This window comes from Gorilla gorilla, chromosome X (assembly GCF_029281585.2).
Source record: "Gorilla gorilla gorilla isolate KB3781 chromosome X, NHGRI_mGorGor1-v2.1_pri, whole genome shotgun sequence".
NCBI lineage: Eukaryota > Metazoa > Chordata > Mammalia > Primates > Hominidae > Gorilla > Gorilla gorilla.
In genome coordinates, this window is record NC_073247.2 from 112,779,921 (window position 1) to 112,796,421 (window position 16,501).

General features: G+C 43.1%; 1 protein-coding gene across 7 annotated transcripts in view; it reads right to left on the reverse strand.

Moving 5' to 3' along the window:
* Positions 1–2,153: 2,153 nt before the first annotated feature.
* Positions 2,154–16,501, reverse strand: part of TRMT2B (tRNA methyltransferase 2 homolog B) — a 44,145-nt gene continuing 29,797 nt past the window's right edge. For 6 of the 7 annotated variants that reach the window (XM_063703161.1, XM_019019766.4, XM_063703164.1 and 3 more), the window contains 7 exons: positions 16,294–16,440; positions 14,793–14,887; positions 13,923–14,137; positions 13,305–13,406; positions 12,103–12,222; positions 11,790–11,889; positions 2,154–3,520 (listed from right to left, as the gene is read on the reverse strand). In XM_063703161.1, coding sequence (XP_063559231.1) covers positions 3,394–3,520; positions 11,790–11,889; positions 12,103–12,222; positions 13,305–13,406; positions 13,923–14,137; positions 14,793–14,887; positions 16,294–16,440 — 906 coding nt within the window. In that variant the 3' untranslated portion in view covers positions 2,154–3,393. Of the gene's footprint in view, positions 3,521–6,433; positions 6,547–11,789; positions 11,890–12,102; positions 12,223–13,304; positions 13,407–13,922; positions 14,138–14,792; positions 14,888–16,293; positions 16,441–16,501 lie in introns of all 7 variants that reach the window. The other variant, XM_063703162.1, reaches the window with a different exon arrangement.

Consider the following 16,501-nt stretch of genomic DNA (forward strand, 5'->3'; position numbering starts at 1 on the left):
AAGAATATTCCAAGCTGAGGAAACAGAATGTAAATAGGACCAAAAGGGAAGAACTTTCTCCTTTTCAGGGAAAGGAATCCAATATATCTAGAGAAATGGAGTTCTTCAGATTATGAAGCGGCTTTTGAGCTTCATCAATAATGTTGGACTTTATTTTAAAAGCAATAGGAAGTTGGCTGGGTGCAGTGGCTCATGCCTGTAATCCCAGCACTTTGGGAGGCCTAGGTGGGTGGATCATTTGAGGTCAGCGGTTCGAGACCAGCATGGTCAACAAGATGAAACCCTGCCTCTACTAAAAATACAAAAAAAAAAAAAAAAAAATGAGGCAGGCATGATGGCACACGCCTGTTATCCCAGCTACTTGGGAGGCTGAGGCACGAGAATTGCTTGAACCCAGGAGGCAGAGGTTGCAGTGAGCTGAGATTGCACCACTGCACTCCAGCCTGGGTGACAGAGTGAGACCGTGTCTCAAAATTACTAACTAAATAAAATAAAATAAAAGCAACAGGAAACCAATGACAGATTTTAAGTAATGGAGAAACATGAGATTTGCATTTTTTCTTAAGAGGGTCTTGCTATATTGTCCAGGCTGGTCTTGAACTCCTGGGTTCAAGCAATCCTCCAGCCTCAGCCTCCCCACTAGCTGGTATTTCAGGTGTGTGCCATGGTGCTAGAATGAACTGGGGCAAGAGTGAATACAAGCAGCAACAGTTGTGAAGATGACTATTGCAGCAATAACCTGGAGAGAGATGATGGAAGCCTGCAGGGATGGCGACTTTGTGAAAAATTCGATGAGGCCAATGGTACAGGAGAAGGACTCAAAAATCATTCCCAGACTCTGGCTTGGGTGACTGAGTAAACTGTTATATTCATTAAGACTGAGAATAGAGGAGGAAGAACATGTTTAAGGGAAAGATGGAAAGCATTCAACATTAGATATATTGAGTTTGAAGAATCTAGAAGATATCCAAGAGGAAGTTACCTTATAGGTAGTTGGATACAGGAATGAAAACGAACTCTGTTTTCTGGCTTAAGTGATTGATATAGATGGTATTGCCATTTGCTGATATAGGGAATAAATGGAAAAAAATTGCTTTTTTGAAAATTTCAGTTATAAAAATAATATAACCCATCACATAAAATTTAAAAATAAGGAAATGAAAAAATTTATGCAACTACCATAAACCAACACTTTCGGAGGCCGAGGCGGGTGGATCACTTGAGGTCAAGAGTTCGAGACCAGTCTGGCCAACATGGTGAAACCCCATCTCTACTAAAAATACAAAAATTAGCTGGGTGTGGTGGCGGGCGCCTGTAATCCCAGCTACTCAGGAGGCTGAGGCAGGGGAATCGCTTGAACCGGGAGGCGGAGGTTGCAGTGAGCTGAGATCACGCCACTGTACTCCATCCTGGGTGACAGAGTGAGGCTCCATCTCAAAAAAATAAAAATAAAATAAATCTTTCTGGCTGCTCCTCCTTGGGCTAGATAATTCTTATAGATAGCAAGGGTTCAGCTGGAAGATTTGTTTGATATACAAACTAACCAATTCAGAGCTATATTCCCTCTATCTGGCATGGACACCCCAAGAGACAACATTCCAGTGTCCTAATCACCCCATGGCCAGGTACCAGACAACTAGGGAGCACCCCTATACCTTATTCAAAGTAGCCAATCCTAAACTGTTCACTCAGCCCTGCATTGCCTTTCCCAAAGAAACTCAAGTAACGGCAGTGGCCTAAACCTTCCCCTCTTCTGTCTTCTGCCTCCTGCCCACCCTGGTGTCTTTCCCATGTAGTCCTATGTGGCATAATATGTCTTCTGTCTCTAGGACCTGTAAGCATAATAGACTTTGTTTTCCTGAGCCTCTCCTGTGTCTCCTCTTGTGGCTATACCTGACCCACCATCTAAAAAAAGAATAGAAAACATTATATAGTAGCTTTAACAGCCATATTTTTCTAAGAAGGAGGCTTCTCTAGAATGTTTGATTGAGAAGAATTAAAAATACCAGTTAACCTGATATCACTTTGTGAATCAGACAATGCTTACTAAGTTACACATCCTTAGGCCTTTAGATTATCAAAACATAATCTAAATTGTTGGGCAAGTACCCAAGAACAACTCCAGAGTTGATGAAATCATGGACTAGAGAATGTTAAATACAGTCAGTTTTCAGTATCCAGTTTATTATGTTATATTAGATTTTGGAGCTTTTTGCCTCCACACTACACAGCACAATTATAGGTATTCAGTCTCTCTGAAAATCTCCTTTCCCTTAGGGTCTCTCCAATAACCAATTCTTCCTCCACGGGTGAGAATTAATTGGTGCTATTGCTCCTAGGGATAACTACATTTTCTTTTTTTTTTTTTTTGAGATGGTGTCTCACTCTGTCACCCAGGCTGGAGTGCAGTGGCACAATTTCAGCTCACTGCAACCTCCACCTCCCAGGTTCAAGCAATTATCCTGCCTCAGCCTCCCAAGTAGCTGGGATTACAGGTGCCCACCACCAGGGAAAACTACATTTTCAAGGGGCATTCGAGATGCCTTAAAACCAAGAAAACCCAAAAGAATTAATCTCATCTGATGATCACTCAGTCACCCTGTATTCACTTCATGGCTTACTCTGCTTTTAAAAAACCTCGACTGTTTCTGGTTTTAATCCTTAACTACCTCAAGAATCCAGAAGTCTTAGAAATATCTAAAAATTGTAGCATCTCTGAGCAAATGCACAGGCTCCAGTCAATGTAAAATTATTACCAGCTGCTTAAAAAAGGTCATTTGTCCACACCATAAGCAGAAACGGAGGAGACAAGACTATAAACTAGAACCAAGGCTGACAGCAATAGGAAGAAACAGTCCAGATCCAGGAGTGGGGAGTGGTCAAACCCAAGCAAACGGGCATGATTGAAAGGGAATCTGAAATCTAAGGTTAAGTCAGCCGCGGCAGGGTGTGGTGGCTCACGCCTATAATCCCAGCACTTTGAGAGGCCGAGGCGGGTGGATCACTTGAGGTCAGGAGTTTGAGACCAGCCTGGCCAACATGGTGAAACCCTGTCTCTACTAAAAATACAAAAATTAGCCGGGCATGGTGGCACGCACCTTTAATCCTAGCTACTGGGGAAGCTGAGGCACGAGAATCACTTGAACCCGGGAGGCGGAGGTTGCAGTGAGCCGAGATCACGCCACGACACTCCAGCCTGGGCAAGAGTGAGACTCTATCTCAAAAAAAAAAATCTGCCTCAGACCAGAGGCCTAATACATTCTTCCTATTCACAAACCAAAGGTTGGTTTCCACTGTAATGCTCCCAGGGTCTGCAATGTAGCAATATGCCAAACCTGAAAGTTTCTGAAACTTCAGCCTTAACAAATAGCCTGCAGTCTTCTAGGAGGCTGCTTATCGAGTAAAGAGGAGCACCAGCTCACAATGTGGGGTGTGAGGGAACAAATCCACAGGTACAGCTTGCTGCAGGACAAAGGGCTCGCCTAAGAGCTTCTTGGCAGGGTCTGGAGGACAGCACAGCCTGTAGAAACAGAACATAGCATCAGTTCCCAGGAATAAAAGGAAGAACCCACAGGAATACAATTGCCTAAAATAGAGGCCCTTCCACTGTGTTCCCACAGGCCCCCTGTGTTTCTCTTATACAGCATTTATCTTATTTAATATAATCGTTTTTCTTCACCATCTTCCTTACTGAATTATAATCTTTTTAAGGGTAGAAATGAAGTAAACACTGCTTAATATTCATCTCTGGGTTCCCAGTATGTGGCACAGAATAAGGGTTCAATACATATTTGGTAAATGGAGCTGAAGGGCCTGTATGTTTATAAGGCCTTAAGATACATAACCACCAAACTGTTCTAAAAAGGGTTGTACCAATTTACATCCCAACCAGCAAAGTAGAAGAGTATTTGTTTGCCTGGGTAATATTCAATACAGTCATGCATCACTTAATGATGGGGGTACATTCTGAAAATTGCATTGTTAGGCAATTTCTTCATTGTGTGAACATAATAGAGCATACTTACAAATATCTAGATGACAGAGCCTACTACACATCTAGGCTATATGCTATAGCCTATTTCTCCTCAGCTACAAATCTGTACAGCATGTTACTGTACTGAATACTGTAGACAACTGTAACACAGTGGTAAGTATTTATATATCTAAACATTAAAAAGTACTGTAAAAATATAGCAGAAAAACTGGTCAACCTGGACAGCATAGTGAGACCCCATCTCTACAAAATTCTAATTTTAATTTTTAACTGATTTTAAAATTAGTTGGGTGTGGTAGTACATGCCTGTACTTCTAGCTACTCTGGGGGCTGAGGCCAGAGAATCACTTGAAACCAGGAGTTCAATACCAACCTGGGCAGCATAGCGAGACTCTGTCGTTACCAAAAAATAAAAAATAAATAAAATAAGGTCTGGGCATGGTGGCTCATGCCTGAAATCCCAGCACTTTGGGAGGCTGAGGTGAGAGGATTGCTTGAGCTCAGAAGTTCGAGACCAGCCGGGGCCACATGACAAAACCCTGTCTCTACAAAAAACACAAAAACTAGCCGGGCATGGTGGCTCGCACCTGTAGTGCCAGCTACTCAGGAGGCTGAGGCGGGAGGATGTCTTGAGCCCAGGAGATAAAGGTTGCAGTGAGCTGAGATCACACCACTATACTCTAGCCTGGGACAGGATCATCAATATCACTGTTTTGCACCTCCAAATCTTGTCCCACTAGAAGGTCTTCAGGGGCAATAACATACATGGAGCTGTCATCTCCCATGATAACAATGCCTTCTTCTGGAATACCTCCTGAAGGATCTGCCTGAGGCTGTTTTACAGTTAACTTTTAAAACATAAGTAGAAGGAGTATCTGCTAAAATAATACAAGTATAGTATAGAAAGTATATAAACCAGTAACACAGTCATTTTATTATCCAGTATTATGTACTATAGATAACTATATGTACTTAATTTTATAAGTGGTGATGCTGGTGTAAACAAACCTACTGACAGCACAGTAAGTTTGTTTACACCAGCATGACCACAAACATGTAAGTAACCCATGTGCTGAAATGTTACAACAGCTATGATGTCACTAGGCCATAGGAATTTTTCAGCTCCATTATAATTTTTTTTTCATTTATTATTATTATACTTTAAGTTTTAGGGTACATGTGCACAATGTGCAGGTTAGTTACATATGTATACATGTGCCATGCTGGTGCGCTGCACCCACTAACTCATCATCTAGCATTAGGTATATCTCCCAATGCTATCCCTCCCCCCTCCCCCCAACCCACAACAGTCCCCAGAGTGTGATGTTCCCCTTCCTGTGTCCATGTGGTCTCATTGCTCAGTTCCCACCTATGAGTGAGAATATGCGGTGTTTGGTTTTTTGTTCTTGCGATAGTTTACTGAGAATGATGATAAATCATGCTGCTATAAAGACACACGCACACGTATGTTTATTGAGGCATTATTCACAATAGCAAAGACTTGGAACCAACCCAAATGTCCAACAATGATAGACTGGATTAAGAAAATGTGGCACATATACACCATGGAATACTACGCAGCCATAAAAAATGATGAGTTCATGTCCTTTGTAGGGACATGGATGAAATTGGAAATTTTTTTTTTTTTTTGAGATGGAGTCTCGCTCTATCACCCAGGCTGGAGTGCAGTGGCACAGTCTTGTCTCACTGCAACCTCCGCCTCCTGGATTCAAGCGATTTTCCTGCCTCAGTCTCCCAAATAGCTGGGATTACAGGCACACACCACCACCACACCCGGCTAATTTTTCTATTTTAGTAGAGACGGGGTTTTACCACGTTGGCCAGGCTGGTCTCAAACTCCTGACCTCAAGTGATCTGCCCGCCTCAGCCTCCCGAAGTGCTGGAATTACAGGCATGAGCCACCGCGCCCGGTCAGCTCCATTATAATCTTATGGCACCAACATCATATATTCAGTCCATTGTTGACTGAAATGTTATTATGCGACACAAGACTGTAGTTTAAATAGCATTATCCCATTATAATCAAATACATGACAAAAATATTCACTATCACATCTACAATGGAACATTTTCTTATGCAATATAATAAGCAAAAGGAAAAAATGAGTATTAGAAGGAGAGGGACAGAATTATTTTACATGGTGATCATATGGTCAGCTACCACAACAATGTGAGAATCAACTAAAAAATGAATAAAACTAATAATAGAGTAAGGTAGCTGTATACCAGATTGGCAATAACTAATTAGAAAATGTCATGAAGGCTGGGTGCGGTGGCTCACACCTGTAATCCTAATACTTTGGGAGGCCAAGGCGGGTGGATCACCTGAGGTCAGGAGTTCAAGACCAGCCTGGCCAACATGGTGAAACCCTGTCTGTACTAAAAATACAAAAATTGGCTGGGCGTGGTGGTGCATACCTGTAATACCAGCTACTCAGGAGGCTGAGGCAGGAGAATCGCTTGAACCTGGGAGGTGGAGGCTGTAGTGAGCCGAGACCATGCCACTGCACTCCAGCAAGATGAGACTCCGTCTCAAAAAAAAAAAAAAAGAAAAGAAAATGTCATGAAAAGATCCCATTCATAATAAAAAGCTGGCCAGGCACAATGGCTCATGCCTATAAGCCCAACACTTTGGGAGGCTGAGGTGGGAGGATAGCTTGAGCCCCAGAGTTTAAGACCAGCTGGAATAACATAGTAAGACCCTGACTCTACAAAATTTTAAAAATTAGCCTGGTGTGGTGACTCACGCCTATAGTCCCAGCTACTTAGGAGGCTGAGGTGGAAGGATTGCTTGAGCCCAGGAGGTCAAGGCTGCAGGGAACTGTGATTGCACCACTGTACTCCAGCCTGGGCAACAGAGCAAGACTCCATCCCCCCCAAAAAAAAGCATCAAATAGAATAGTGCTTATAGTATGCTTCTACTTGTTTGATAAAAAAGGAGAGCTAGTATGTACACACGTATGTGTGCACACACATGCAGTCATGCTTGTAGTGTCACAGAATATCTCTGGTAGTCCACACAAGAAACTGCTCAGAGTGGTGACATCTGAAAGACTAGGGGTCAGGAGTAAGAAACTCATTTTTACCCTATATTCTTTTGTATTATTTGAATTTTCTCTCTCTCTTTTTTTTACTGTTTTAGAGATGGGGTCTTACTCTATCACCAAGGCTGGAGTGCAGTGGCACAATCATAGCTCACTGCAGCCTTGAACTACTAGACTCAAGTGGTCTTCCCAACTCACCCTTCTGAGTAGCTGGGATTACAAGCATGAGCCACTGTGTCTGGTTTATTTGAATTTTTTCTACCATATGCACATACTGACTTTTTTTTTTTAATTGAAACAGGATTTCCCTCTATTGCCCAGGCTGGAGTGAAGTTGAGTGATCACAGCTCACTGCATGCAGCCTTGACCCCACCAGGCTCAAGCGATCCGCCTATCTCAGCCTCCCAAGTACCTGGGACTATAGGCACATTACTACGCCCAGCTAATTTTTGTATTTTTACTAGAGACACGGTTTCACCATGTTGCCCAGGCTGTTCTCAAACTCCTGGGCTCAAGGAATCTGCCCGCCTCAGCCTCCCAAAGTGCTGGGATTACAGGTGTGAGCCACTGCGCCCAGCCAAATTCTACACTTTAAGTGGGTGAAGTACGCGGGGAAAGTGATACATGCCCATAGTCCCAGCTACTAGGAGGTTGACACGGGAGGACTGCTTGATCCTAAGGGTTCAAGGCCAGCCTGAGCAACACAGCAAAACCTCATCTCTTTAGAAAAAAAAAAAGTTGAATTGTATGATATATGAGTTGTATCTCAATAAAGCTATTATTGTAAAAAAATACCTTAGAGATCTCTTATTATCAGAACATAGAGAACATCTGCATTTTTTATAGCAGTGTAGTGTTTCATTGAATGGATGTGGCATAGTTGATTTAACCAGTTCCCCACTAATGGACTTTGGGAGTATTTCAACTTTTCCTGTTAAATATTGCAATGAGTAACTTTGTAGATATGTCATTTTATGTGTGTGAGAGTATCTACAGGATAAAACCTCAGGAATGGAATTACCATGTGAAAGGGTATATAAACATTTGTAATTTTACTCTATATTACTAAGTTTCCATCCATAGGGATAGTACCAACTTACATAGGGTTAGTACTCAATTTATACAACTCATTTTTTAGAATTATTTTCCCATATTATTACCAATAATGCATTATCAAGCTTTTGTACTTTTGTCAATCTGAGGTATAAAAAGAAGTACCTCAGGGTACTTCTAATTTGCATTTCTATCATTATGAGAGAGACAGCATCCTCTCATATTTTGTAAATACCTTTATAATATTGCCTTTTCATATCCTCAGTTCATTTTTCTATTGGCTGCTGGAGTACAGTGGTGCAGTCTCGGCTTACCAATTTCTAGGAGTTTCTTAGATTAAGGAAAAAAGTCTTCGTGATGTGAACTGCAAATTATTTTCCAGTTTGTATGCTGTCTCCTGTCTTTGCTTACAGTGCTTTTCATCATGCATAAATTAATGATTTTTTTCAATAGTCTTATTGAGATAATTTGCATACCATGCCGGGCACAGTGGCTCACGCCTGTAATCCCAACACTATGGGAGGCCAAGGTGGGCAGATCATCTGAGGTCAGGAGTTTGAGACCAGCCTGGCCAACATGGTGAAACCCTGTCTCTACTAAAAACACAAAAATTAGCCAGGCGTGGTGGCAGGTGCCTGTAATCCCAGCTACATGGGAGGCTGAGGTAGGAGAATTGCTTGAACCAGGGAGGTGGAGGTTGCAGTGAGCCAAGATCATGCCACTGCACTCCAACCTGGGTGACGGAGTGAGATTCAGTCTCAAAAAAACAAAACAAAACAAAAAACAAAACAAAACAAAAAAACAATTCACACACCATACAGCTCACCCATTTATACAGTTCACTGGTTTTTAGTATATTCACAGAGTTATGCATCTATCACTACAATCAATTTCAGAACATTTCATTAGCTGAAGAAGATACCAAACACCCGTTAGCAATCAAGCCCCATTTAATCTCCAAAGCCCCACCCCCAGACCAAGGCAACAACCTATCTACTTTCTGTGTCTACAGATTTGCCTATTCTAGATAGTTCCTATAAATGGAATGATATAATATGTGGTCTTTTGTGTCTGGCTTCTGAATACCAGTCCCTTATGAATGATTTGCAAATAGTTTCTCCTATTCTGTGGCTTGTCTTTCACCTTTCTCAATGGTATTTGTAGCACAAAACATCTTTTTAAATTTTGATTTTTTTTTTTGAGACAGGGTCTCACTCTGTCACCCAGGCTGGAATACAGTGGCGTGATTTCAGTTTACTGCAGCCTTGACCTCCTGGATTCAAGCGATTCTCATGCCAAGTAGCTGGGATTACAGGCATGTGCCACTATGCCCAGCTAATTTTCGTGGGTTTTTTTTTTTTTTTTTTTGAGATGGAGTTTCACTCTTGTTGTCCAGGCTGGAGTGCAATGGCGCAGTCTCAGCTCACTGCAACCTCCACCTCCTGGGTTCAAGCAGTTCTCCTGCCTCAGCCTCCCGAGCAGCTGGGATTACTCAGGTGATCCGCCCACCACCTCTCCCCAAAGTGCTGGGATTACAGGCCTGGGCCACTGTGCCCAGAAATATTTTCTTTTAATTTTAAAAAATTTCTTCCTATCGGGCCGGGTACGGTGGCTCACGCCTATAATCCCAGCACTTTGGGAGGCCAAGGTGGGTGGGTCACGAGGTCAAAAGTTCAAGACCAGCCTGGCCAACATGGTGAAACCCTGTCTCTACTAAGAATACAAAAATTAGCCAGGCATGTGGCACGTGCCTGTAATTCCAGCTACTCGGGAGGCTGAGGTAGGAGAATTGCTTGAATTCGGGAGGCGGAGGTTGCAGTGAGCCATGATCACACCACTGCACTCCAGCTTGGGCGACAGAGCAAGACTCCGTCTCAGGAAAAAAAAAATTTCTTCCTATCTGTAGTTATGCTCTCTTTCTCATTTAAGACTATATTTTTGTGTTTTGCCCCTTAATATTGTTGATTAGGCTTATTTATTTAATTTTTTTCTTCCAATAACACCTTCTCGCTTTCTCATCAAATCTACAGGTTTTTTTGTTTTGTAAGTCGTTAATTTATGGATTTTTAAAATCATTATTGAGTTCTTCCTTCAGTTTCCTTTGGGTTTATTGTTCTTTTTCTAGCTCATGACTTGAAAGCTCAAATCACTTCATTTTTTATACATTGACATATAATGATTACATAATTTTTAATTCTCATTTGTTTCATTCAAATATATAATCTGTACTTTATACCTGTCTGTTGTTTCAATGCTACAAATAAATTATATTGCTTATAGTAAAAAGTGAGAGAGAAAAAGATTACAAAATATAAAGATTTCAAAAATCAAAATAGCTGACCAGGGTCAGAACTAGAGTGAAGTGAAAGGCACTTGCATTGGGTGCAAAATTTAATAGGGTGCCAAAAAAACTCAGTAATCCAATGTTTTGATGCAATATTTTAGAATATCAAATTGGAAAACTGCAGCCTACAGGCTAGCCACTTGCTTTTATAAGGTTTTATTGGAACCAAAGCCAGAATTCAGGTAAGGCAGAGAGGCGGGGTTCAACAAGCACAAGGGCAGATCCCACCTTTCCCACCTTTTTAAAAAATGTAATATTTTGTTCATCATGAATTATTTTGGATTAATTTTGATATTTGAAAATATTGGGCCAGACATGGTGGCTCATGCCTGTAATCTCAGCACTTTGGGAGGCCAAGGCAGGAGGATCACTTGAGCGCAGGAGCTCAAGACCAGCCTGGGCAACATAGTGAGACTTCGTCTCTATAAAAAAATCAAAAAAATTAGCCAGGCACTTTGGTAGGCCGATGCAGGAGGATCACCTGCACCCAGGAGTTTGAGACAAGCCTGGGCAACATAGTGAGACCTTGTCTCTACAAAAAAAATTAAAAATTAGCCAGGTGTGGTAGTGTGCACCTGTAGTCTCAGCTACTTGGGAGGCTGAGGCAGGAGGATCTCATGAGCCCCAGGAGGTCAAGACTTCAGTGAGCCGTGATTGTGCCACTGTGCTCAACCTGGGTGACAGAGTGAGACTCTGTCTCAAAAGAAAAGAAAATATTGCACTAAAAATTTAGCCATTAAAAAAAGCTGTAGTGGAATAGAAACAAACAAACAAAACATATCTTGATTGCTGAGATTTTTAACACTTTTTTTTTTTTTTTTCTGAGACAGAGTCTCTCTCTGTCGCCCAGGCTGGAGTGCAATGGCGCAATCTTGGCTCTTGGCTCACTGCAACCTCTGCCTCCCGGGTTCAAGCGATTCTCCTGTCTCAACCGCCCGAGTAGCTGGGATTACAGGCGCACGCCACCATGCCCAGCTAATCTTCTGTATTTTTTTAGTAGACATGGGGTTTCACTGTGTTCCCCAGGGTGGTCTTGAACTCCTGAGCTCAGGCAATCCACCCACCTCGGCCTCCCAAAGTGCTAGGATTACTGGCGTGAGCCACCGCACCCGGCTGACACATTCTTAAATTTTGCACCCAAACTAAGTACCTGACTTGCCTCATCCCTGACCCAGCCCTGTAATTGAGTCTTAAAGGTGGTATTTTTTTTGTTTCAGTTTCTTTACACTTCTAATGACTTGAAAGCTCAAATCACTTTCCAATTGTGTGTACAATAAGCATGAATGACTTTGATAATCAGAACAAAAAATTTTAAACAGAAGTCAAGACTTACTCAATGACATTCCTAGTGGATTCACCATGGAGCTTGCAGGAAACAAAAACTAGCGTGTGGATGGCCCTGAAGTTTCGAATGGCTTGAATCACCTTGTAATCTGAAGGAAGAAACACCTTTCTATTAGTATAATTAACTACCATGGTCTCTGTTATCACAAACTTCCAACTGACCAGAACTCAGGATTGATTAGAAATAGAGGGGAAACAGGTTCAGAGCCAGCCCACTGGGAGCACCCGTAGCATGGTGTGGAAAAGAAGAACCAAAGTTGATGGACAATACTGGGAACATCAAAATAGCTGTTCATCCTTACGCAGTCCGGCACGGGCTGGGTTCACCACAGCAACAATTGACTGTCCATCTTCCTTTGACTTTAGCAGCCCTGGCAAAATCTTCTCTGCTTGACCAGTATGAAATTCAGAGTTGGTGATGCCTATGGAAGACAGGCCCACAGGACATAACTCAAGCCCAGCAGTAAGGGAAAGCTTCAGCTTCACAGAAATGCACAGGAGCCAAGGGCTCTGCCATCTTCCCTTTGGATCTAGCATCACTCCAAGTAACAAGGAAAGAAGTGCTTTTGGACAGACCCACTTCATTTTTTCCAAAGTACTTTCCCTTGGAATATCTCAGTAAGCCTTTCAGCTTGAGCAACTAGCGTTTACACTTTTTTTTTTTCTTTTGCGACAGAGTCTCACTCTGTCACCCAGACCAGAATGCAGTGGTGCGATCTCGGCACACTGCAACCTCCACCTCCCGGGTTCAAGCAATTCTCTGCCTCAGCCTCCCGAGTAGCTTGGATTACAGGCGCCTGCCACCACGACCGGCTAATTTTGTATTTTTAGTAGAGATGGGGTTTTACCATCTTGGCCAGGCTGGTCTTGAACTCCTGACCTCGTGATCCACCCACCTCAGCCTCCCAAAGTGCTGGAATTACAGGCATGAGCCACCATGCCCGGCTATTTTACAACTTCACAACTCACATAGCATGCAAGGACCTATACCAAGATGAGAACCTTGACTTTTGCTCAAGTGCTCTTCCTGCTATATCAGACATTTTCACCAAATGCCTCAGGAGCTTTCTGTAGGTGAAGTAGTGAGGGCAAGATGATCTATTTTCTATATTGCAGTTTGACAGAAGACTGTGTTTGAAGAAAAGGTTTTGCTGCTGAAAATATAGGTTTGAAATCTATTGTATTATGCTATAAGGCCTCGTGAGTCTAATGCCAAGGAGATTCTTCTTCTATTCCGTCCAAAGTTTTGCAACTTTGTTTCCTATCAGCTAGACATGTATCTTCCCTTAGGTCCCTCTTCTGGATAGGAAAAAAGTTAGATATTGGTACCTATTCCAGAAAACCATGAGGATCTATTTCAGAAAACCATTCTGACCCCTCCAGAATTCCCTCCTTTCCTCCCTGTGGGTCAGGGATACAGTAGTTGCCTTTTCCCACACAACTCTTTCCATAGCACAGAAACAACTGCATCCCTTAATTTCTACACAGACTGTAAGCTGTGTACCATTGAAGGCTGCAGTCCATCTTGCATCCTCCACTGCCTGCTCCACCAATTCAATCCCAAGGACCCGAGATGTATGCTGAGCCAGAGAGAGGCCAATCACACCTGAAGAAGTAAACGAGAATAAGAAGAAGGCATTTTAGGGTTTGGGTGTGGTAGTTTGTTTGTTTTTTGTTTAGTTTAGTTTGGTTTGTTTGTTTGTTTGTTTTAAACAGGGTCTCACTCTGTAGCCTAGGCTGGAGTGCAATGACACAATCACAGTTCACTGCAGCGTTGACCTCCCGGGCTAAAGCAATCCTCCTCTCTCAGCCCCCTGAGTAGCTAAGACTACAGGTTCACGCCACTATGCCCAGCTAATTTTTAATTTTTTTGTAGAGACAGGGTCTCACTATGTTGCCCAGGCTAGTCTCCAACTCCTGGGCTCAACCAATCCTCCTGCCTTGCTTCACAAAGTGTTGGGATAACAGGCATGAGCAACCACACTTGGCTGCAGTTGTAGGGTTTTAGACCGACAAGGTTATACCTGCACCACTACCACTACCTCTCCCCGACCACCTCCGCAAGCTACAAGGGCCTTGGGAGCTGAGCAGCATGCAGATTCTGCCCTGGGCTTCCACTTGCCAGTTCCACAGCAGATGTCAAGAAGGATGGTGTCAGAGTTCACTCCAGTCAGCTCCCCCACAGTCCGATACAGCATCTCTGCACCAGCTGTGTTAATCTGGAAAAAGGCATCTGGAGAGATGCGGATCTTCAAGCTCAGAAGTTCTTCAAAGATGTAGGGTTCCCCAAACAGAAGCTGATAGGGAGACTGCTGATGGCTGCAACGGGTCATGGTACTGGAAAGGAATAAAAGAAGAAAGCATCTTGAGCTGTGAGCAGTGGCTCATGCCTGTAGTCCCAGCACTTTGGGAGGCCGAGGCGGGCAGATCACCTAAGGTCAGGAGTTCGAGACCAGCCTGGCCAACATGGTGAAATCTCGTCTCTACTGAAAATACAAAAATTAGCCAGGTGTGGTGGCACATGCCTGTAATCCAAGCTACTCAGGAGGCTGAGGTAGGAGAGTCACTTGAACTCGGGAGGCAGAGGTTTCAGTGAGCCAAGATTGTGCTACTGCCCTCCAGCCTGGGTAACAGAGCGAGACTCGGTCTCAAAGAAAAAAAAAAAAAGCAAAAAAAAAAAAAAGCATCTTGAAATGGCAGACCATCACATCCCTAGTGGTTGGGTAGACAGGGAGGCCCCAGCATCTCAGCTAGGAGACACAGTCCTTGCCGTGGCCCTGAGAGCTCTGCAAGGGTTTCCCCCTCAGGGGATGAAAGTCCATGTGGACACTCTCACATCTACATTCTGGCCTGTGTTCCAAGACCCAGCTGGTGTACAAGGACCAGAACCATTTAGCCAATATCCTCCACCATCAATCAGCAACCCTGCATCAGCAATCCATAAACCAAGAGTCTGGCAAGCCATCAGCCTATTTGGCTGTCCCAGGTTTACCTTTCCTGGAAGTAAAGTGAGGTCAAGCCACAGGCTGCTCCAGGACCTCTGATGAAAAATTCCTTTACAATCTCCTTCTGAACATGGAGCTCCTCCTGCCCAGACCACAAAATTAGCAGTTAAGCAAAGACTCATCTCTGACAAATTTTCTCTCTAAGCTCTATAGTAATCAGCCCTGCAGTAGTCAGACGCGAAGACATTTCACAAATCTTATTATAAATAACACTTAACATAAAGCAGGCCAGACATGATAGTTCATGCCTATAATCCCAGCACTTTGAGAGGCTGAGGTAGGAGGACTGCTTGAGCCCAGGAGTGTAAGACAAGCCTAGGCAACATAGCAAGATCCTGTCTCTACAAGAAATCAAAAAGTCCGGGAGCGGCGGTTCACACCTGTAATCCCAGCACTTTGGAAGGCCAAGGCAGGCAGATCAGTTGAGGTCAGGAGTTCCAGACCAGCCTGGCCAACATGGTGAAACCCCATCTCTACCAAAAATACAAAAATTAGCCAGGCGTGCTGGCACTTGCCTGTAATCCCAGCTACTTGGGAGGCTGAGTCAGGAGAATTGCTTGAACCCGGGAGGCGGAGGTTGCAGTGAACTGAGATCACGCCATTGCACTCCAGCCTGGGTGAAGAAGCGAGACTCTGTCTCAAAAAAAAAAAAAAAACTCAAAAAAATTAGCCAGGTGTGGTGACGTATGCCTGTAGTCCCAGTTACTTGAGAGGCTGAGGTGGGAAGATTGCTTGAGCCCAGCAGTTTGAGGCTACAGTGAGCTTTGATTGCACCACTGCACTCCAATCTGGGCAACAGAGCGAGACACTGTCTCAAAATATAAAAAATAAAATTCTTACATAACTACAGAAAGCCTAAGTATTAGCTTGATACCAGGATATATTGCAATAAACCATGTAGGAACAATAGGGTTAAAAACATCAGGCATCAAAGGACCTGGGTTCAAATCCTAGCTTTGCTATTTACTGATTCTTTAACCTTGGGTATTTCTATGCCTCCATTTCCTCAGGTGTAAAATGAGGGTGACAATATCTTTCCTCCCGCCTACTTTACAAGTTTGTTGAGATGATCACATAAGTATACGAATGTTTTAACACAGGTATGTCTGAAAGCACCAAGTGCATGACAAATGTAAAGTACTATTTGGGTTATGAAATTCTGACACTGCAGTCTCTATTGAATTGGCATTTGGATTTGGAAGAGCAACTACTACCATGGGCAAAGTTCTTGTGAAATTACTTGGGAGTTCTCACATGATAATTAACTTGGCAGCCTAGCCACAGTCTCTGTGGTTTGATTATGCGAGCAGTATGGTTAAATAGTATCCTTGCCATCTTCTCCTCATCCCTAACCCCTCTCCCCAATCGACACAAATATTCTGTGGATGTACTGTTTCTGCTATATGCCCTGAAACTTCCAAAAAACCAATTACAGTTATAGTTAGTAGTAGTAAAAGTTAAGGTTGCTTAACATCTTGTGAGGCTCACCTGACTTAATTTCTGGGGATGGAAAGTGATGATAGCCATTGTGTGCCCTTGGCTATTGGTGCGGACTGTGAGCTCACGCCAGTATCCACCTTCATGAAATACAAGGCAGGGCTCCAATGGAGACTGTCGAAGGAATACTTCATAGTACTAGGAAGAGAACCAAATTATTACACAAGCAAAACTAGCAAGTTTCACAGCTGTTTACTCA